The following is a 21841-nucleotide window of genomic DNA, read 5'->3' on the forward strand; positions in this document are numbered from 1 at the left end:
CGCGTGGAAGGCGCAGCACGGTCACGGCGAAAGCTAGAAGAACGGCCTTTCAGAGCCTTTTCTAAACACTCATTGGATAACTGCGGCAAGCACACTTACTTGATACCCACTACGTCATTATTAATAAAAGTTTTTGTGTAGTAGGCTGACATTCGCTGTGCTACTTCTCGTCATTCTTCTGAGAAGCGTGGCATGCGCTGAACACTGCAAGGAATTTCGTGCCCATTGTTCATGCATGAGCTGCATGACGACGATGACGAATTGTGCCTGAAGTAGGTAGGCGCCATAGTTTATAAGTGAACAAGAACAAGCTTTTGTAATGGGTTGGAGTCTTTAACGACCCACTCGTTGCGCTATTAGCAATGTGTGACGACTGGTTGTTCTTTCGCTGTTTTAAAACGTTTTATAAGTCGTAATAACACGATTGCTTTCCCGATATGAAGCCTGCCTAAGGCAAGTTTGCCAACGAGTCCCACGCACCGGCGTGGCTCAGTGGTAGAATACTTGGCCGGCACCCAGCGGTGCCTGCCCAAAAGAGACAGTATTGAATTGGCCCATAAGATGAGCCTTAAGAGCGCATAGCAACGATGGACACACTAACTTTTCTGTTGGTCTCATAAATAAATTTTGTTATAATTTGGTGGAGACACATAGAAGTCTTTGCACCTACCAACTATGAAGTTTCACTCATTAATGATGCCACAATAACCCTCCGTCTACGCGACCTCCCAGGCAGATGCTTAGCAATGGGGGGGGGGGGGGCGCATTCTTTTGATTTCGGGAAGGGCACCCCCTTCAAATGGTCATTTTTCTGTCTGCATGCCATGGCGAGAAAATAAATTTAAGGGGGGAGGGAGGGGGCACGTGTTTGGTGTGCCACCGCCTGGGTACGCCGCTGCTCCCAGGTTCCAGTTTCTACTTGTCCCAATGTGCTGCCGCTGCATCACCCACTGATGTTCAGTGGCATTGATGACTAAGACTAGTTTGCTGCTTTCAAGATGGTGAGTGCAGCAAACAGGTGACATGATGCAGCTGAGCTGGCTTGTGTACGCTTTTGCTTACAGAATTGATTACAGAATCACGCTCTGATTAAAGAATCACGAAGCTGACATTGCCAACAGGGCTTAGATTAAGGCAGCCTTTTCGAAAGTCTTCAGCCGTCCCACTGTATAAAAACTTTGCTCAGACCAGCGACTTCATGAGCACACTCAACAACTGTTAGAGGCCCTCAGCAGCTATATTGAAGACATTCACTTGCACCAGTTTGTAAACCCATCAATGCTCAAATCAGACAAGATTGAGCAGATCCTCAAGGAAACAGCTGATGACACATTTGTAAAGTTGTTAACCAAAGACCCACAATAGTCGCTTAATGCCGGAGTTTTGACACATTGCACAAGTAACACACCTAAACACGACACCTTGTGGAACAACCCCTGGCAACCAGGATGCCATATTGACTCAGATGGATTTGACGAGGTCGCCTAGCAGCCCTGTCTTTTATCGAGCAGGAGGGTTGCAATGGGGGTATGTTGGTAACATATCTTCAATAGACTTTCCTGTAGTACACTCAGGACAAATGTAGGCATAAGATGAGCAGGGCACTGTGTGTCCATGTGCGACTGTGTTTGTTTTGCCTTCTAAAGTGAGCTTCAACAACACCTACATTATCAAGCATAGCCAAACCAGCAGACACAACTAATCTGGCCCCAGCCACATGATTAGTTAAAAGGATGTACTTGAAAAACCAACAGCCAAGGCTCAAAGATCTCAATCACTGTTGCGTGCTTTACGGGCTCCCTGACTTCTGTGCCCATTCTATGCCGTCTTTTTTTTTTTATTACAACACTCCTTTGAATACTAGCTTTGGTTCTGATACTGTACCTTGACGTCACGGCATGTTGTCAGCTTCTCAACATGTGCTCGCACATATCATGACGCTCTGCAGCTGCTTCATTTCGTGGTTCGTCTGTCAAGCTAGTGACCATGTCCATACACCACGCGAAAACTGACACTAGCCAATTGCCAACCCTTAGCTGTAGTTGTACTAGCTTGTAACAATATCGCTAATATTGAGTTACTGATCATCCGATTTTATTTTACACTTATTCCACAGTGAAAGACTATTATGGTTCTCAATTGCTTTGCCTGCAATTTTCCGACTCTAGTAAGTGGTAGCTGTCGATGAAAAACTGCATTACATGTCTGTCAAGGGGGTTTTAAGCTTGGCAACAGTAATTTCATAATGACGCTCTGCATGAAGAATGGTGGTGTCGGAAGAAAAAGACATTCTTCTTGGAGCAGTACAAAAAGCAGCATTAGTGACGATGTGGAATTTCTGTCAGAGTGTTACTTGCGCATTGTCTTTGCCCTAAACATTGCTCCAGATGACAAGGTTTTGTGTGGCACCATTCTTCGAGATTCACCACACAATGTACAACTATTAGTCGTGAAATCTTCTGTTACGACAAAGCAGTGTCCGAAACATTGTGTGTTGTTGTGCATTGCATATAACAGGTACTCTAACTTTCACCAATTACCGCGGCACGCATTGAGGAAACGCGGACTTCAGCAGAAGTCTTTCTTTAGTTACTTTGCTAATTCTGAGCTCATATCAGTGATGTCATATACCTTCAAAATCAGAATTACATGGAATAAAATTATGAATATGTGATAAAAATTGGTGATATTAGTACACTTTCTAGAAGTTATGTTGGCGGTTTGAGGGTTAATGTCGAAATGAAATATATCCTGAGTATTTCCTGAGCTTTGTGCTTGTTCCGAGTTGTCTTTGTTTACAAAAGATTTGTACAGTACAGTAAGCACCTCTATGAAGGGGTACTGACAGAATGGACCTCTATCGTTTTAAGACAGTAAAGACACTCAAAAGAAAAACAATGACTTGGCTTAGATTGATAAACTACACTCCAAGAAATTTAATGCCATAAGTTTCAGTGTCATAAGTTCATTATTAGCAGAGAAAATTAGGGTTGAAGTTTCATTTTTAAATTTTTTGCCAAAATCACCGCGTGTAACATAACAAATTAGAAAATGTATTTTTCATATTTTCACGGCATCGGCTCGATGAAACATTTTAAAACTTCGTATGCTAAGTCTATGGCACCCAGAGATGACAATGTACTTCATTTTTATTGGTTAGGAGCTATATAAGCCCCGCCGCGGTGGTCTAGTGGTTAAGGTACTCAGCTGCTGACCCGCAGGTCACGTGATCGAATCCCGGCTGCGGCGGCTGCATTTTTCATGTAGGCAAAAGCGCTGTAGGCCTGTGTGATCAGATTTGGGTGCACGTTAAAGAACCCCAGGTGGTTGAAATTGCCGGAGCACTCTACTATGGCATCTTTCACAATCATATGGTGGTTATGGGATGTTAAACCTCGCATATCAATCAAGGAGCTATATAGGAAAAACTACATCACGGTGCTTGGTGTGGGAATTTCATGCTGGCATCTCCACCCACATTTTATTTTCGTGCGTTTTCTGTCTTACGAAGGAAGTATCATGTTGCGGTAAGAGTGGCATTTTCGGAATTGTGAAACTTTACTAATACACGAAAAATAGTCTTACTCTTTAGTGTCCCTTTAAACACCGAAAAATATAATATTTCTATGGCACATCTACCGACATCGAAACTACCTTAACGTCAGGCTACAGTAGGAATTTTGGTGACATTATGCCGCAGTCTGCCTAGCTGTGATGACGTGAGGCACCAAATGCTTCTAAATGGCTGCTTTAATATCGCTAGGAGAGCCGTGATACAAGGCCGCTGTTAAAATGTCCGCGTATGATGAGAAGCTCGTGTCCTGCTGTGACGTCAGGGTACAGAAGTAATCGAGACTAGCTTTTTTAAATTTCACTTCAATTACTTTTTTAGGGTGCAATCTTAGTTAGCAGCATATTTTCTCCGCTGTTGATGGCTTGGCTTTCAATTGATGCAAAAAAAAAAACAGCAAAAAGTTTTTACATCGCTACCTGTTTGACTGTTTTGAAGAGATCATTGTTGTGTTCCAAGCAAAATAAGAAGATGGGGATGGAGAAGAGTATGATTAGAGCAAAATTTGAGCAGTCTCATATTCCTATTTTGTGATTTGAAACTGTGCTAATAGTCACTTTGAAGAAGACAACAAAAACGAAAAAAGAAAATGAACAAAAGATGAGTTCATTCTAAGTAGATCTACTGGCAATACTGAACTATAGATGATTCATTTTAAATGAATTGTCTATTAGTACAGCATTGCTAGGTGGCCTATTTGGACAGTGCCGCTGTCTGTGTCCTTTTTTTTTGCCATACATTTTTGGAACTCTTTTTATAAGTAATAATCCTCATGAGTACTAGCACACGAGTTGCTACTTCCCAGGCATGGGAGGTATCGGCATGGCCTCAGGGACTCCGGACAGCAGTGTGGGGCTGCTTTCTGTCCACCTTGTCTTGCATTGATGGAGTGCAATGCAAGGCACCTAACGTCATCGCAACAAGCCATGATGAATGTGTATACGTTGTGTCATATTAGTACTCAAGGTCAATTATTCTAAAGCAGCTACTTAAGTACGCAAGTGCACTTAGTGCGCAGGTCGGCAGTGGTTGGCATTGTTAAGGTTATAAAGATGCAGAACGGTTTCAATACTCTCTGCTTGCGCATCTTTTAGTGAAAGTGCATCAGTGTAAGGTATTGCTTTCATGTACGGCTCTCCAGGTGGAGGTTATAAAACTTTAATCTGTTCTGGCACATCTGTGACACATATGAAATTTTTTTTTTCTCCAGGCATTGGCTAACCCAGTTGCTCGGTGGCTACAATTTCGGCCACAGACTTGAAACACATGGGGTTGACCCCAGCTGCAGTTGTTGCATTTTGACTGGCAAAAAATGCTAGAAGCGTGTTTAGTGTGTTATATGAAAGCACGTTAGGGAAGTCTAGGTGGCTAAAATTATCCAGAGCCCTCCACTATTTCAAGAAGCTGGGCCACGATTCCTAGAAGTTTGGGTGTTAATTTACCATGCAATAATTGGAGTTGTAATACTAACTGCAGTATTACGATAGGGATAGTCTAAAGAACAATTCTAGTCTAATTCTTTTCATTTCCACACTTTACCAGAAATCCGATTGCTGCTGTGGCTTCATCATTACCAGGAATGGCTCGTTGCGACCGTAGGATAACATCAAAAAATCGAATACAGATGAAATGAAGTTGCAAGATTGCACGACCTTTATTTTTCTGACTGGATGAACTGCACAAGCACTTGTGTACTGCACAGTGGTGCAGATTAAACAAAAAGTTAAAGTTAGTGTGGAGCATTCCGCTTGGAGTATTTTTTTTTATGTGTCACTTGTGTGTTGTTTGCAGCAAAGAAATGCCACTTATTCGCACGCTATAACCTTGCTATAAAAGCAAGTATACTCAACGATCAATTATAATGGTATAGGTGAACAGTAGCAGAATGCTTATAATGAATTTTTGCTTATAATAAATTCTGTTTTCATGCCAGATGCAGCTGAATTGTAATGGTAGTTGTGATGTGTTGATGGCATGCCTAAGCAGCTTGTGTTCATGATTCTTGCCAGTGACACATTGTGGCTTAAAATGTTGAATGTGTTATCTAAGTTCTGAGTTCAATCTTGAAAATTTTTTTCCATCCTCGGAAAAAAAAATTACTTGCAGGTTTATGTTGTGTGCCATAAGATAATGAAAGTGTAATCATTTAGTTATATGGTCAAGCTTTATTTACACTGTCAGTTGTGTATGTATTCATGCATTTGCTCAATCTGAAATATTGTTGAGGCACTTTTCTCTTTGTGATGCTAATATTTTCATGTTAATTGACTTTTGGTATAGATTCTTGAGTAGCCCTACCGTTTTTGTTGTTTTAATTTTATTTTTTTAAGGCGCCCTGCAAAACTTTTTCTAGTTGCCATGAAATGGATTCACTAAAGGAGCTTATTGCTTTAGGAATTCACTGCCACAAAAATTTTTAGAATCCTTCCAGTACCAGCGGAGTTAAAGGCCTGTGTGCTCAGATTTGGGTGCATGTTAAAGAACCCCAGGTGGTCGAAATTTCTGGAGCCCTCCACTACGGCGTCTCTCATGATCATATGGTGGTTTTGGGACGTTAAACCCCACATATCTATCTATCTACCAGCGGAGTTAAGAAGATTTGTGGCACGCTGCAATTGCATTCTTTTTTTCTCTCACCCCGACGAAAGCACTGGAAGCTAAGTAGGGAGGGATGTCATCGAGAAAGGAAATGTGTCACGCGTATCTCGGGACCTTGAGCACTTTTTCTCTCTTTTTTTTTTCAATACGTGTCGTTCAGTGCGATTACACGTGCGTGATCAAATTGCGACCTCCCACGGCAGCCCGAGTAACAATCAAGCATGCCATGTTCAAATCAGCCAATGGCTGGTACAATGGCTGTGACAAATGATTTCCTAGCTGCTATCGTCATTTGTTGAGAGAAGAGAAAGCAATTTTTAGCTAGCTTTGAGAATGTATTGTGAGTTGCAGGCCGCATGTCGTGCTATGATATCTAGCTCGCATTTTCTCCGAAGATTTGATTACCGATCGGCACCGTTTCTTTACCATGCTCAAAAAGTATTGCAGGGCCCCTTTAAAGAGTACATGCACACTTGAAAATAAAAATTATTTGTGGCATAGCATAATTTGTGTAGAAATGATTTCATTAGTACCTTCATAGTTTAATCAAATAGGCATCTATCACTGGATCTTCATTGGAGTGTATTAAATACTCATTGATTGATTTTCGATGAAGCCTTACTTCATTTTTTATTGAGGCATTATATTCAGTGTAGGAAATATGATGAATTAGCCTCTATAGGCCTAATGTTACGCATACTGGTGTTCATCTGGAAACATTGTTAACTTTTACAGCAGAGCGTCTTGTGTTTTTAATCTTTTATGTGGCTTATTTTACGTGATTTTGCCATGCTAGTGCACTGGGTGTTGTCATCACCTCCTAATTTTTCGCTGCCCCGAAGCATGTACTTCTTTGTGTGTGTGTGTGTGTGGGTTTGTCTTGTTTTTTATTACAGTGGAATTAAAGTGCTAAAACTTTCATCTCTTTAAATATTCTGATAGAGAATAATCAATAACTTGTCCTTTTTTTTTTCAAGTTATTTGTTAAGACTTGGAACGTTATTTCACGCACTTGTCAAATGTGATGGCAATGAGTAAACCATGCTTATATGTACTTTCCTGTTGCTGTGTGCTGTGACTTAAAAATATTTGGTCACTGCAACCATGATTGATAAGAATTTCTAGATTTAAGTGTTGATTCAGTGCTCATATTACAGTAGTAGCATTATACTCTGCTACAACTTCAGGAAAAATGTCAGCTTCACCAACAGCCATCGCTGTACCTCCCACAGAGAATTCGCATGCACACTACATCCACTAAGGCCTTCCCATTTTTGCTTCATCCAGCACTTCTTGTCCTTCAAACACTAGTTGACTTTCTCATACAGACACATTTACTTTACTAGTATTAGGTTGGAAACTAGAAGATGCTGCCAAATTTCATCGGGGATTCCAAGACTGGTGCTCAAACATAATATTTTATATGATAACGGCAAATTCTTAACTCCTAATACAGATCGCATTTAGATTAGCCAAGAAAAAGTAATTGCAGTAGGAGCTAAAGCTATCTACCACTACTCTATTTCAATGCTGAAAGACTGGCATAGCACAGTTTTGTGGGTGTAGCTCATATTTTCTTTTAGCTTGTAACAACATACAACCTATTTCTTGCTCTTTTCATTTTCTCTGTGTAAAGATTGTTGGCCTCCGAACTCCCTGAAGTAATGCTAGTTAGTTTGAGAGCACTCTAGATATTCTGATAGCATTTCTACTCCCATTCTCTGCATTGTATCTAAAGGACCTACTGTGTAATCGCACAAAAGGTAGCTGCATGAGAGCAGGAAATTTTCGAAGTCTTCACGCCCGCGGCAACTCACTCACTTACCACCCATGCTGCTATTCATCTTAACAATCGATGTCACTCTATAACATTTTTTTTCTTTTGAAGTGTTTCATGCTCTCGAGTGTGGTGCCAGCCTTTTTCATCTATTCAAGCTGTTCAATTTCTCACTGCTGCAGTGATAAACAAAACACTTGCTACATGGATAAAAACTGTAGCATCATCTCTCATTGCTAGAATCAGAGCCCTTAGCATGTACTATAACAATCACATGTGGTGCTAATGCTTTGTTCCTAAGAAAACTCCTTTTTTTTTTTTGTCTGACATGTCTGCTAATGTGAAATATTGCTTTTATGTGGTGAATGCAATGAACTAGTTTTATACCATTAATAATAGTTACATGTTAATAATGTTCTCCATCTTTTAGTCTTTATGTTGGCTTGAATCTACAATTGTATATTTCGTACACAATTATTTTTTTTCTAATTGACCTGGAAGTTTTCATTGCTTGCACATATGAGTCTAAAATAGTAATAATTGGAATAAGTAAGTCCAGAGCATAGTGCAGTAAGCAAATGTGACATAGTACATTGTCTTTTCGGTGTAAATGAAGTGCAGAGGCAAATCTGACCACTTTGGAGGTTTGTGTGCATTGAGTTGTGCACATTTAAGCATAATGTGCATGTGCATTTGTGTGCCACAACTGCACAAAAGTGCATTGCATGTGCCATCTTACAACCGAGACAGCTTGCCTAAGTCTTGGGCACTTCCTTCTGCTTGGTGCATTGCGCAGTTTCGGATTCTGGCCATCATTCCACTGCCAACACTGCAAGAAGATGCTTCAAGCCTGTCAAATGTGCGTCGGAATTTCATCGAGGTGGCTTTTCGAGGGTGAGAGCAGTGGTTGAAATTTTATCGGAACCACATCAGAGCTGTGAAAAGACTGGTGCCATTGCAGCTCCTGAGGGTCGGAAGCTACATGAAGATTGGCGCTTTTTTTCTGGAGGACAGTCGGCCAAGTGTCAAAAGGGCGCGCTGCACCGCTCGCCAACTGAAATCTTCCAGCCACATTGCAGTTTTGTGCCAGTTCAAACTTATGATTGTGCGATGTGTGCAGAGTCGTTCAGTCAGTTGAAATACCTTATGTCCCATGTCAGAGAGTACCATGCTTAATGATGAGTCATTTATCACTTGTATGTGCTTGAGTGGTGTGTCTGTTGTCAGGGTTTTACTTGCAACAACTAGTGTTTACTTAGACAGATTTTTGTCCAATTGTGAATTTTCTCATGTGGTTTCGGACATATTAGTACTCCTAAAGTAGGTGAAAGCGTTCACTGTAGTATGATGAAAATTCAAACAAAGGAAGTTGGGTAACAGTTTTGTGTTCTAGCTTCAGTACAAAGCAGTGAAAGAGGCAATATGACATGTCACTGTTATCCTGAGATGGCTGGCATAATGCATTCTAGGAAAATCGTAGACAAAGTGGAATGCTACAAAAAATGCATTCTGGATGCATTCCGAGGCTGAAAGTGCCATAATGATATTTGTGATGTTGTACTCGTAGCTCGTTTCTTTAACAGGCATTAATCAACACTAGATAATGTAGAAATGGGCTGTGTCAACTTCAACAAAACATTTCCTCAGGCATGTATTTTAGAGTATCACATGTAATTTCTAGATGAAAAAGAAAAAAAAGGGATAATTGAAAATGGGAACGTGAAAGTTCAACTGTGTAGGTTATAGATGCTAGCTATCTTTTACTGCTATTCAATGGGATCAGGGCTCTTTGAAACCAATTTATAGAGCAGTTTTTCAGTAAATGTAACGCTTGTTCAAGTGGCCTGTTTTACATTTTAAAGATGGTGTATTACCATATTGTTATTTACAAAAGCAGCTTAGGTAGAGTTTCTAGTCAATCTGCTTTATTGCTCTATATTTTAGGAACTGTTTAATCACTCTTTGTAGGAAGCGCTCAACTTTTACACAAGAATTAAATAGAAGAGACCCAAGCGCTTGGCTTCAGCTCAAGGTTTATTGCAAAACGTCAGAATATATATATATAGGGGTGAAAGAAGGAAAAAGAAAAGTAAAAGGCAGAATAACCAATCAACAGCTCACGTGCCGTGCCATAAATTACTCATCCATTATTATCAATCACCCCATCCAAAAAACAGAGTTGTTTCTATGTGAGCGAGACAGATGTTCCGCTTACACACTAAGAGTCATCACATGTCAATTCTGCTGCTTCAACAATCAAACTGGTTAATAAATTCCTGTCACGATATAAAACGCATGTGTTGTCAAAATACGGCACACAACCACGCTCATTACAGTAGACAACCAAGTGACCAGCCAAGTGGCCTTTTGCACTTTATTGTGATGTCCTTTTACCCTCTTATTAATACATCTTTCAGTCTGTCTAACGTAAGTGCAGCCACCAGACAAGGGCACTCTATAAGCAATGGATTGTGCACAGTCAACATAGTCATTAAGATGTTTAATTCTGCAACCCTTCTTTCCTTTGAAAACAGGACAGGATTCATGACTTGTTTGTGACAGTATCTCTGGAGCAGACATAATCACTCGTACGCCAACCTTATTTCTAACCTTTTTAAGATGATGTACCACAGCATGGATATACGGGACAACAGTCGTTTCATGCTACTGTAGGGAAGTGTAATTACACGGCCAATTTCGTTTCTTTTGGTCCTTATAGAGTGATCCTGCCACACCCATAACCAGTCCTTGTGGGTAACCTACTGTCTGCAATTGCAAAACTTATTGCTCAAAGCTCTTCTGTTTTTTATATGGTGTGATTGACAATAATGGATGAGTAATGTATGGCACGGCACATAGCCTGTTGGTTGTTTGTTCTGCTTATTACTTTTCTTTTTCCTTCTTTCACTCCTATATATATTCTGACGTTTTGTAATGAACGTTTAGTTGAGGTTTAAACGCTTGTATCTTCACTCGTGTTCTCGCGTAAAAGTTGTGCCCTTCCTACCAAGATGGATTCATATCAACTTGCCCAGTGCAATTATATATTATGTTTTATTATGCAGCTGCGATTTCACTTCAAGTTCTTTTAATTTTTTCTTCTTGTATGATATTGTTGCTCGTGTCAATTCTGAAGTGGGCATTTTTTTAGAGCCTTCGCCGAGTGACAAGTTCCATTTAGCGTCAGCTCTTTGTGTAGCTTCACAAAATTGAGAGCTCCTTGCTGTATTCTTCTTGCAATTTATATTTATTGCATGCAGGTATTACTGCTGATGATTGTAATAAAATAACCATATTCAGTCACTACTGGTGACATAATTTTTTCTCTTTCCTGTTCTATCAGGTTATAATAATGAAAGCGATGCCCACTTTTGTGCTGTTCTTTGAGTTGACCATCCATTCGAATTCAAATGGTGCTGAGAAGGTATCACGTCTGCTATGGTCAGAGCAAATGTTAATACAAATTGTTTGTTAATTAGCTCAATGCTCATAGCAATATTGTGTGTGCTGTGTTCTAAGGTGAGCCTGGGCAACAACAAAATTGAGCATTGGCAAGATTTTTTTTTTTTATTGGAATGCTCCCATTTAATGCTGCATGCATTTGCTCTTTGAATATTTCGTTGTTCACATTTTTTTTTGCTTACACGTGCCTTGAATTTTAAGTGTGCAAGTCTCAGCAGTGCATAGTTAGCTGTATATCACCTTTGCCTACACCTAAGGTAAGTTTTAGAATGCCTGTTTTAAGGAAGTTTGTGAGAGGTTTTTTTAACCTGTACAAGCACTTACAAACTCTTTTTTCAGTTACGGTCTCTTATAATTTGCCTATTTATTTAATTGAAGTATTTGAAGGTAGGAATGCCGTGCTGGGTGCCTTGCCGGCTGCCTAAAAATAACCAGTTTGTTCATTCTTTGGCAATACAAGCTTGGGTGTACCGCATTGCCATGCTACCTTTTATTATTTGTGATTTTCACTATCAAAAGTGCCGCCTTATCCACGAAGTGAATGATGATGAGTGGGCGAAGCTCCGGAAGTAAACCTGGTAAACCATGAATCCTCCGTACATTTTTCCCACTCGATTTTATAACAACGCTCCCCCTAGCGTACGTCGCCGCACTAAATCGATGATTGCCTTCCAGCAATGACACGTGCCATATGTGGCATCATTCTTATTTTATAACATCTCGCGTCTTTCATCATCAACTACAAGTACCACCGTCTAGTTTATAACAGCTTGCATCTTTTTATCATCTAGTGAACACTGCAAGACCTAAACGAAAGGTGGCTACATACAGGGGACGCACAGCCCACGCCTTAAGGAGCTTCGCCCCTAAAAGGCCTGTTCCCTTAAATGGTTCCTTCATAAAAATATTGTGTCTGAGCCTGCAGCAAATGAGTCTGTCACGTTTTTTTTTTTTTTTTTTCAAAATTTATGGCTACGCTGTAATGAAAAATCAGGCTAATGCAAATATAACTTGCTATTGGCTTCAAGCATGGTCAAAGTGAATGCTAATTAATATCAATTAATCTATAAGTAAATTAAACTTGCAGAAGGACTTTAATTTTTGTATGGTACAGGTTATAAGCAGTAAAATAAGGCATGTTTTAAAATCTGTCATATTTAACCAATGTAGGCTTGTATAGCAGGCTTTCAAACTTTACAAAGGAATTGAGTTGCTGGCAGTGTGCAAACTGAACCTTGAAGTGTGGCTTGATGACTGTGTGGATTTCCCGAGAGTGAGTGGTCTCGCGGAACAGCAAGCCTAAACTGCAGTAAAACAACCTTTTCAGGAGGTTTACACGAGTTAAAATTCACCCGTTTAGTTGTTTTGAATAGGTTTGAATACCAGACATTTTAAATTTGTGTCAAAGCAAATTTGATTATGGCAATATTCAATAAAATATTAGAAGCACTGGAATGTTCACATAGACCTAAAGAAAAAATGAAACAGTTACTGTAGATTTCAGTTCCATTATTTGCTTATATAATGATGATAAATGCTTGAAGTGGTAGCCAGTTGGAGCTTTGTTCAAACTGCATTATTATAAGTATATTCATGAAGCATTTTATTTTCTTGCCACCAAAAGATTTAGTAAGATACTTTGAATGACCAGGTAAAACAGAACATTGATATCTGCTATTAGGACAACTGTCACACCACATTGTGCATTCAATACTTTTTCATATAAATAGAACATCATTTAGTGACCATCACGGTACAGTCACTTGTTACCATGCTTTTTAATCTTTTGTTTCCTCTGGCTTTACAGTTCTGTCTGGTCACCTATGTGGGTGGTATTGTCAATGCACAAGCTGTGGAAATTGAGAGAATACATTCTTTTTGTGAACGAAACTGCTGTAAATATTCAGCAGGGGGCCCCAGCTTCTTGCATGTCGTGTAGTTGTACAGACATGTCGTTTTACTTGTTATACTCCACTAGTAAAGCCAGGGGACATTTTTCATTTAATTATTAGTTTGAGCTTGTGACAAACAAAATGAGGCCAAACTTCTGTAACGATTATGTAATGGGCTTTCATTAAGTGTGCACCATTTCTTTAGTTGTACGTGCAAGTGGCAGGGTGTGAAAGATTACGATGGCATCCTTGGCATTTCCTGTTGAAACAGTGAGTAGCAGCTGGTACTGATCAGTTGACTAGCATTCCTTCAAAGCTTGGCAGGCATTTGTTTGTTTGTGCTAACAATTTTCATTTTTACTCAGTGTGAATTTTTGTTGATTAAAAAAAAATTTATCTAATGGAAGTGAGTGCAATGACTTCAACAAGTAAGAACTGCATCTATAAAAAGCTTGAAAAATTTGTCCGCTATGTAAAAGTTCTTTTAGCAACCTCTGAATGGGTCAAAATCTGGCAAGATGTCACTTGGTTGTTCAGTATATTGGAAAACATACTTGAACACATTTGTGATCTATCACCTCTATCTTGCCGCTATCACAGAAGGTATCTGCTTTTGTGCTTCTTGTTCAGTTTTTGTATCCCTTTATGTTTTACTGAGGCAGCGAGTTTTACTTATTTTGTGCCGCAGTTAAGTTGTCTAGCTCATCAGGATGTAAGCAATGACATCGTTCAGAAAGCTTGTTTTCCTCAATTTCGCAGGTTGGAGTCCACTGCCATGTACATTTTCTCAAGAGTTGACTCAGCCAAGTCGCGTTCGCAGTGGCTGCAATGAACGGGCCAGGCATATGCCGACTAATATCACCCCTGAAACTAGCGGCACACTTGACCAAAATGACATCGTCGAAGAACTCCGTCTGAGTTGGAGTGCAGCAGGCCTTCCAAGCGTCTCGACGGCTCCGTCAGAGCCGCAGCATCGACAGCCACCACTGGCATCGCTGAAGCGCCGCTGGCCATGCCAGTTGTGCCCGATCGTCTGCAGCACAGAGTTCAACCTAACGAGTCACATGCGGCGTCATGCAAACCGCAAGCGCCATGCCTGCCCCGTTTGTCCAACAACGTGCAGCACGCTGTTCAACTTGGCCAGCCACATGCGCACCCACACGGGCGAGAAACCGTTCAAGTGTGAGATGTGCCCCATGGCGTTTGCCGCCAAGGGCACGCTGGTGAACCACCGACGGACGCACACGGGAGAGCGGCCATTCCAGTGCCCCATCTGCAACAAGAGCTTCACGCGCAAGTTTGTGCTGCGGGACCACATGACCTTCCGACACGCAAGCGAAAGTGTCTCGTGATGAAGCTTCTAGACCAACAATTCTCCGCTAATGTAAATGTTTTGAGTTGGCATGTCGTAAAGCCAGAAAGGCTCGGTGATGGATGTGACAACGGTAGTCCTTTTGACGCGACAGCGTTAAAGTGCTCATTTTGCAGAAATTCTGGCGTCGACATCGGTGTCGTTGGTTGTGAGCGAAAAATCGTCTGTGGCATAAAAATCGAGAACGATGCAAATAAAATAAATAATAAAAAAATCCTAGAGCAGAGTAGAGAGCGAACCAGGGTTGTTTGGGTCCAAGTGGGGATCAAACTTGTGTTGTTTGCATGACAAGGGAATGTTCTACCCCATGGCCACGCCTCCTTTTGTGAAAGCAGTGGAAAAACTTCCTCTGCTTGGAAATGCAGTGAAAGTAGCTGTCATGCTTCACAAACACATGCGTCCTGTATACATGCTTCACAATGCAACATGAAATATTGCAGTAATAATGCGTGGTACAAGCGTCCATTGCCAACGGGCATCAGAATATGTGATAATCATGACTGGGTGGTTGAAAGCCAGTAAAATGTGCACGCTACTGCACCTATTCCCTCAAGTTAAGGCCACGTGGTGGGTGCATATCAAATTCGAGAAGGTTTCATGCACTAAGTGTTTGAAGTATGCACTAGAAACAGGATATTGTGTTCAACTCCTAAAGGCGAAGCTTTAGGGTCCCCTAATTTTTTGTCCAAACAATTTAGTCTTCAATTGTACAGCACATCACAAGCAGTTATTGTTGTGTCACTGTACATGAATACTCAGGCAGTACTGAGCAGTTATACCAATCACAAAATTTATACTGGTGTGCTGCTAAAGTTGCAGAAATAGTAAAAGTCCTTAAACAACTTGCTGTGTGTGAGTGCACAAACCTTTTCGGGGATGGTATGTCGGTAATCATTCATTCCAGGACATCACAGTACCGCAGGACTGAATAGTTGCAGTTATACTTCTGTCACTTCATTTGTCTGCTTTGTTAGAACACTTTCTTTTGTGTCTGGATTCAACTCTAAACAAAACCGAATGTTTGCATTCATTGTGTGTCTTTGTGTCTGCCATGTTTCATTATTTATTTTGCCATCGCTGTGATAAAGAAATCTATTTAACGAAATTTCCAATATGAAGAAGAGAGGGACAGAGAAATTTCAGCTGATTTTTTTCTTTTGCTATTTGATAAATTCTCATCCCATTCATTGTATACATAAATTATTACTGCATCAATAAATGCATTCATTAGTTTCTTGCAGCTCGGCATGATAGAAATCTAGCCGCTTCTTTCCAAAAAACATATTTATCACGGAACTTTGTAACGTGCACAGAATGCTGAAGATTATGCCGACTTGACACTTTGCTTCCTGCACAGGCCATATTTACCCATTTCACACACCTGCAACCACGTTCTTGCTGCGATCGTCCTAAAAAAATGTTGCAGTCGTTATTGTCTAAGACAATCTGCACCTACCGTATTTGCATGACTGTAGGTTGGGCTGTTATGTCTTCTTTGGAAATCCAAAGTTGGAGGCTCGACCTAGAATTGAAACCTATTTCCAGTTGTGAAGTCATTACAAAAATAATGCCTGCATATTTTTGCAAAGCTAGCTTTTCTGCGGAGCTTTAAAGCACTGCCATGAAGCTATCTTATCACACCAGAATTCAATTTCGTTGATTTTGGAGACGTAATAAATTTTGTTTCATAAAATGTGCTCGTGCTCTTTTTGTTTGTGTTTTTTCTGTTGCTTTTTTTTCTAAGCATCTTTTTAGGGGTCGACCCGCATTTAAGACAAGACTTTTAGTTGTGTATATGCGGTAGCTTTGTTTTTGTCTTGCACGGAGTGTGCTACTATTGCAGTGAAGCCAGCTATTTCCCATGTGCAACTAAATTTTTCTTTGTGTACTTTAAAAAAAGTGTTCTTTTTAATGTCTGTCTCATGTATATTTGAATTGTTAATTGCTAGAAACACAGAAAAAAAATCTGAAGTTCAGGAATGCTCACAGGAATGCTAACCTGAAACGGTTAGACAATTCTAATTAAGCAGCAAGAATATGCAAGATAAGCACACTGCACTTGTATCATTAGTATGTACAGTCGAAGTGAATGGTGAGATGCAAACCCCATTTTATTTCCCCCCACAAGGTGCTTATATTTTAAATTTAGTTTCAACAAAACTTGATATTGAAAGCATATTTGTAGCTGTTCGATACAAAGTTATCTGTATTGCCTGTGAGAGAACTAGTGAAAGCAGTAATATTATAAAGAGTGATTTGGCACATATCTTGTATCAACGAAGCTTTGTTTGCATGTTCATGATTGTGCATTGGGTGAAGTGTGATAGACAAGCCTTTTATGTCGTGGCATTTTCAAAGCATTGCAGTGCCCTTTCAGAAACTTGCATAGACAGGCAGTGTTGTGAAAGGCTAATCTTTAGTTGATGTGCAGATGAGTGAGAGCATGTGTTTTCTGCATTGCCAGGTTTGTTTAGGAATATAAAAAATTTTCGCTAGCACTCGTAGTAAGTTGCGTGATGTTGCATTTATTTATAAAAAAAAAAGGTTGTTTTAAAATGCACAGATTAATACATTGTTCAAATACTCATCTCATCAGTAATAGAGATTTTTTTTCCTTATTGAGAAGCTTGCTTTCTGAAATAAATCATTGATTGTTCTTCAGCATCGTCAATGAGTTTCCTCCTGTGATGATTATAAGTTTTATGATCAGAAAAAGAATGGACAGTGACACTAGCATAACAGATTTGATTTCCTGTATCCAAGTTCTGAGAATGTTCTTTCAAAATTTGCAACAGAGAAAAAGCGCTAAGAGTAGTGACATGTGCTCAACTGCTTTAGTGACCTTTTTTCACTTGAAATGGAATGTCAGTGTTCTTTAGTCATGTTAAAATATTGCCACTTTCAAAAGGTAGTGCAATATTGTGATGTCAAGGTTTCTTCAGTTTGCTTAGAAATTCATCAACAATATTGAGTAACCAAGAAACAATGTACTAAAGTGGGCAGTCATATCGTCAGTGTCTGCAGCATTGTCGCACCCCTACGCCGTTTTGTAGAGGCAGTGCATCTGGTGCTAGTTCTGGAAAATGAAATTTCATGATGCACAAAGCTGTACCAGCTTTTCAGAACTTGACTCACTGAAATATGATTGTTTTCTTTCGATCCACGCTGTCTGGCAGCTTATAATAACAGACACCATTGGTCTCTGCAGCTTAATTTTTTCAACCTTGGGGAGACGCCAGCTTTCATCAGTCACATTTAACCACATAAATATAGTACGGCTTGCAAAACCTAAAAGTTTGTAGTATTGGTATTGGTTGTCGCACTGACAAAAAACCCAGTTTCTTTGCCTGCTCCACAAAATACTCAGGGAGGCCTGTATCGTGCAAACACAGGGTTGCCCACATTTTAAAGCGTAATTTGGGAGCTTCAGAGTTGATATTTAGGAAAACTGAACAACTTTCTGTTTTCATGTGGCACATATCAGAGTAGCTGAAGAGATGTATGGAAAATTTGAGATCAGTGCTTTTCAGAAAATCATTGGAGTTGTCCTCTTTGCTTTACTGTTGCTTGGATGTTGGCTTTAATGTTAAAAAGTGCACATTACTCTCACATCATCAAATTGGGTGCTTAAGCCATCAGGCTCCTGAGTACCACATTACAACTGGAAGGGATTTATACAGCAGGAAGTGTAGGTGTCTTAAGCCTATTGCATGAGTCTCAAAGCGGCGCTTAAGATTCACAGCTCAGCCATTGTTCAAATTCTGACTGCCAACAACAATGGCTGCTGTTCATTCACTGCATTGAAGGTCTACCTACGACATACTTCAACCCTATCTTCTCCTGAAGCTCCTCTCAACTGTCTGAAGCGAGCATAATTGATGAAAACGAAAACTTACACTAACTTTTCAACCGAGATATTTTACTCGACCACGGACTTTGTAGGAGTAGGACAGGATGATGAAGCACACCAGGGCCCACATGTTAGTGCTGTTAAATAGAATAGCTATTGCTGCCTTGCAATCTGGCTACACTCTTTCCTGTGTCACACGATCATTGTAGTCAGTCATGCCTCGGGAGTTAGATGTGCCTGTAGTTACTGATGTTAACATTGGTTGCTGCATAAAGATGCTTAGGTATGATCACTTTGCATCAACACACATGAGATGTTGTTTCAGTTACATGGAACTGTGTCATCAATTAAAGATTGAAGAAGAACAGATAGTTGTTGACTACGCAAACTAATAACTATAACTCTACTTTTATGAGCAGAGAATTGGCATAGTGAGCTCCAGTTAAGAATTATCAAATGCGGTTTACAGTGCAAGTATACCATACCAATAACTTCAGCTGAATGTATGTGAATCAGCTGTGGATTATGTTTTCGGGCTTGAAACTGCTGTATCTTCATCCAATAGTGAAAATGTATGGATGTGATTGGCAGGTTGGCATTGCTTAATGCTACAGCATGTGTGGATAACATTGTGTGCTTTTGTTTTCCTGTGCTCTCTCATACCAAAAGTCAGGCTTTTTTTATATATTTTATTGGTTTCCCTTGTGCTCCCCTACTGTGCATCTGTTTTCAAAACTGCTAATCCACCTTGTTGTTTGTTCCCCCCTCTCAGTGCTTGGGCAGTTTGAGCCGGCAGATTCATTCGACCTGAGCACTGCTTTTAGCATCCACGAAGGTACAGCGCCAGCTGGCCATGTGCTTCTCCAGTTTCCTTCTTCGGTCCAGCTGATCTTCACGAAACAGCTAGAGGCAGGAAACGTGGAGGTTAGTGAAGTATTGCTTTCTACTGCTGTGGCAGTATTCTTATATGACCACTAATAGAGAAAAAGGAAAAACATTTGGCATTAGAGCTGCTTCATAAGTGGAATCTTCAGGGACTGCACAAAATATTATAACAATTTGCATGTTGTCCCTCTAAACAAAAACAGTTGTGTCGAGAACCATAAAATAAGCATTGCTGGGCCTGGGAATGCATGTAGTATATTTTTAATGTAACTGCCTTAAAAAACATCAATGAACAAATGCGTCTGATGATTGAAGCACGGCGTATCAATAATAGTGGCAGCACATGTGTGAGTCAACCATTGATTAGCATACATAAAGATGAAATCAAATCTGAAGGTCTACCTGTCGTGTAGACCTCACGTGTCGGATCGATAGGATCGCTTATTACATGGACATGCGCAAATAAGTTTTCGTGCATTCTTTCCTTTCCATCATTGTGCGCATCTTCAGTTGTTAGGTGCTTGTGGTGTCTTCTGTCCATGTCTGCACACCCTGTCTTCTAGAAGAACACACTGTTGTGCCAATTGGTAATCCATTATGAGAGAAACTGCACATACTAACTGAAGTTTTATTGGAAAAAAAAAGCGAAATGTAAGAGGCAATAAAATCACGTGTGCAAGATTAAACAGCAGAAAGGCACTACGTAGGCAGATCGAGATACCGAATCTCTACTTTGGTTAATTCCACAGATGGCCTCGTGACACAGATGTCTGTGGCTTTGAAAATAAAGTGACCTTAAGAAAATATAACAAGCAGCCTTCAACAAGCCTGTCATTACAATGCCGGGCTTGTGTAAGTGCAGCCTGGTTTTCCAAGCAACAAAAGTTGTGGCACAGCACGAGGAAAGTACCATACATGAGGTTGTTAAAGCTTATAGTATGTGTTTTCTGGCTCAAATGTATGATGTCTGAATACTGCATGCCGTGAAAGTTATCAGTGTGGCTCTTGCGATGCCTCAGAATCATTTCGATACTCCTTTGAATTGTTGCAGAGCTTCTTATAAAACGCAAGGCAGAGCTCTCATCGGAGCTTTTTTTTTTAGACTTGTTAATGTCGAGGCTTCAGGCGGTAGCGCAGATTTTTTTAACCCTTTTTAAAACAGGCATCTTAATGAACACTGGTCACCACAAGGGGATTCAAAACATGCACTGCTAACCAAAGCCACTGAGACCACAGCACATAAGGACACGAGAACAAACGCAAGTGCATGGTATCATAGAAAAAACAAAGAGAACATTTGTTGGCTTTTGGTGAATCCAGTGGTATTTGGCCAACACATGTTGCCAACATAAATTGTGAAATGGCCGGAACTGTTGCCGTTGATTGGAATTGGGAGCATTGTTGCACTATTTTGGCAATTTTAAATTTCCGGATTTGACTATAAAGCAAGGTTTGACTTCATGTGATAAATATCTGGGAAATATATAAATAACTCTTACTACAATCGAATAAGTATAGTGCAATGTTGTTGGGAGTAAATTAGTATATTCTCAAATTTGTTTATATTGCAACATAGTTGAAAACATTACATCACCCATAAAATTATTTGCTGACGACTGCGTCATATACAGAGAAAGCACGACTGAATCTGATACTTGCGTTTTGCAAACCGACCTAGATCACATAGCGGACTGGTGTAAAGAATAGAAAATGAATTTAAACATTAAAAAGTGTTGCAGTGTAAGCTTCTCAAGGAAAATATTCAAATCATTTCATGAATATAACATCTATGGCGTACTTATTAACACACACAGCAATTATAAGTATCTCGGTGTTCATTTTACTGAATCGTTTACATGGAACCAACACATTAACACGGCCATAGCAAAAGCTAGTAGGATGTTATACTTTATTCGAAGGAATTTCAAACAGGCGACGCGCGAAATCAAGGAAACTTTATATTTCTTGCAGGTCAGGTCCATACTTGATTATGCATGCGTAGTATGGGACCCCCACCAAGACTATCTTATAAATAAAATAGGAAAACTTCAGAACCAAGCGGCAAGGTTTGTTTTAAATAATTATAGCTCCTACGCCAGCGTTTCACAAATGAAGGCCACTTTGGGATGGGATCTGCTACGTGTACGTAGACAGAAACTACGGCTTAAACTGTTGCACCAGATATATTACTCTAACACAGGAATCAATCACCATAGCTACCTTGTTCAACCCCCCTACACATCCACTCGCTGTGACAATAGCAAAAAGGTATCTACCTTCAAATGCAGATCCAATACTTTTTTTCACTCATTCTTTCCAAAAACAATAAGAGAGTGGAACAGCTTAAGTGACGACTTGGTTAATATAACAAATGATTTGTTTTTTCTATGCTGTTCAATTTTTCTTGCATTATGTATGGTCTGTGTGTATGAAA

The 21841-nt window shown here is 40.0% G+C and overlaps 1 protein-coding gene across 5 annotated transcripts in view; it reads left to right on the forward strand.

Annotated features, from left to right (window-relative positions):
• The first annotated feature begins 28 nt into the window (after nt 1-28).
• LOC119163064 (uncharacterized) overlaps nt 29-21841 on the forward strand; it is a 38959-nt gene continuing 17146 nt past the window's right edge. For 2 of the 5 annotated variants that reach the window (XM_075874314.1, XM_075874315.1), the window contains exons 1-2: nt 29-8840; nt 14060-19446. In XM_075874314.1, the coding sequence (XP_075730429.1) occupies nt 8672-8840; nt 14060-14652 (762 nt within the window). In that variant the 5' untranslated portion in view covers nt 29-8671 and the 3' untranslated portion in view covers nt 14653-19446. Of the gene's footprint in view, nt 19447-21841 lie in introns of all 5 variants that reach the window. The other 3 variants (XM_075874316.1, XM_075874318.1, XM_075874317.1) reach the window with 3 other exon arrangements.

This window comes from Rhipicephalus microplus, chromosome 9 (genome assembly GCF_043290135.1).
Source record: "Rhipicephalus microplus isolate Deutch F79 chromosome 9, USDA_Rmic, whole genome shotgun sequence".
NCBI classification, from domain to species: Eukaryota; Metazoa; Arthropoda; class Arachnida; order Ixodida; family Ixodidae; genus Rhipicephalus; species Rhipicephalus microplus.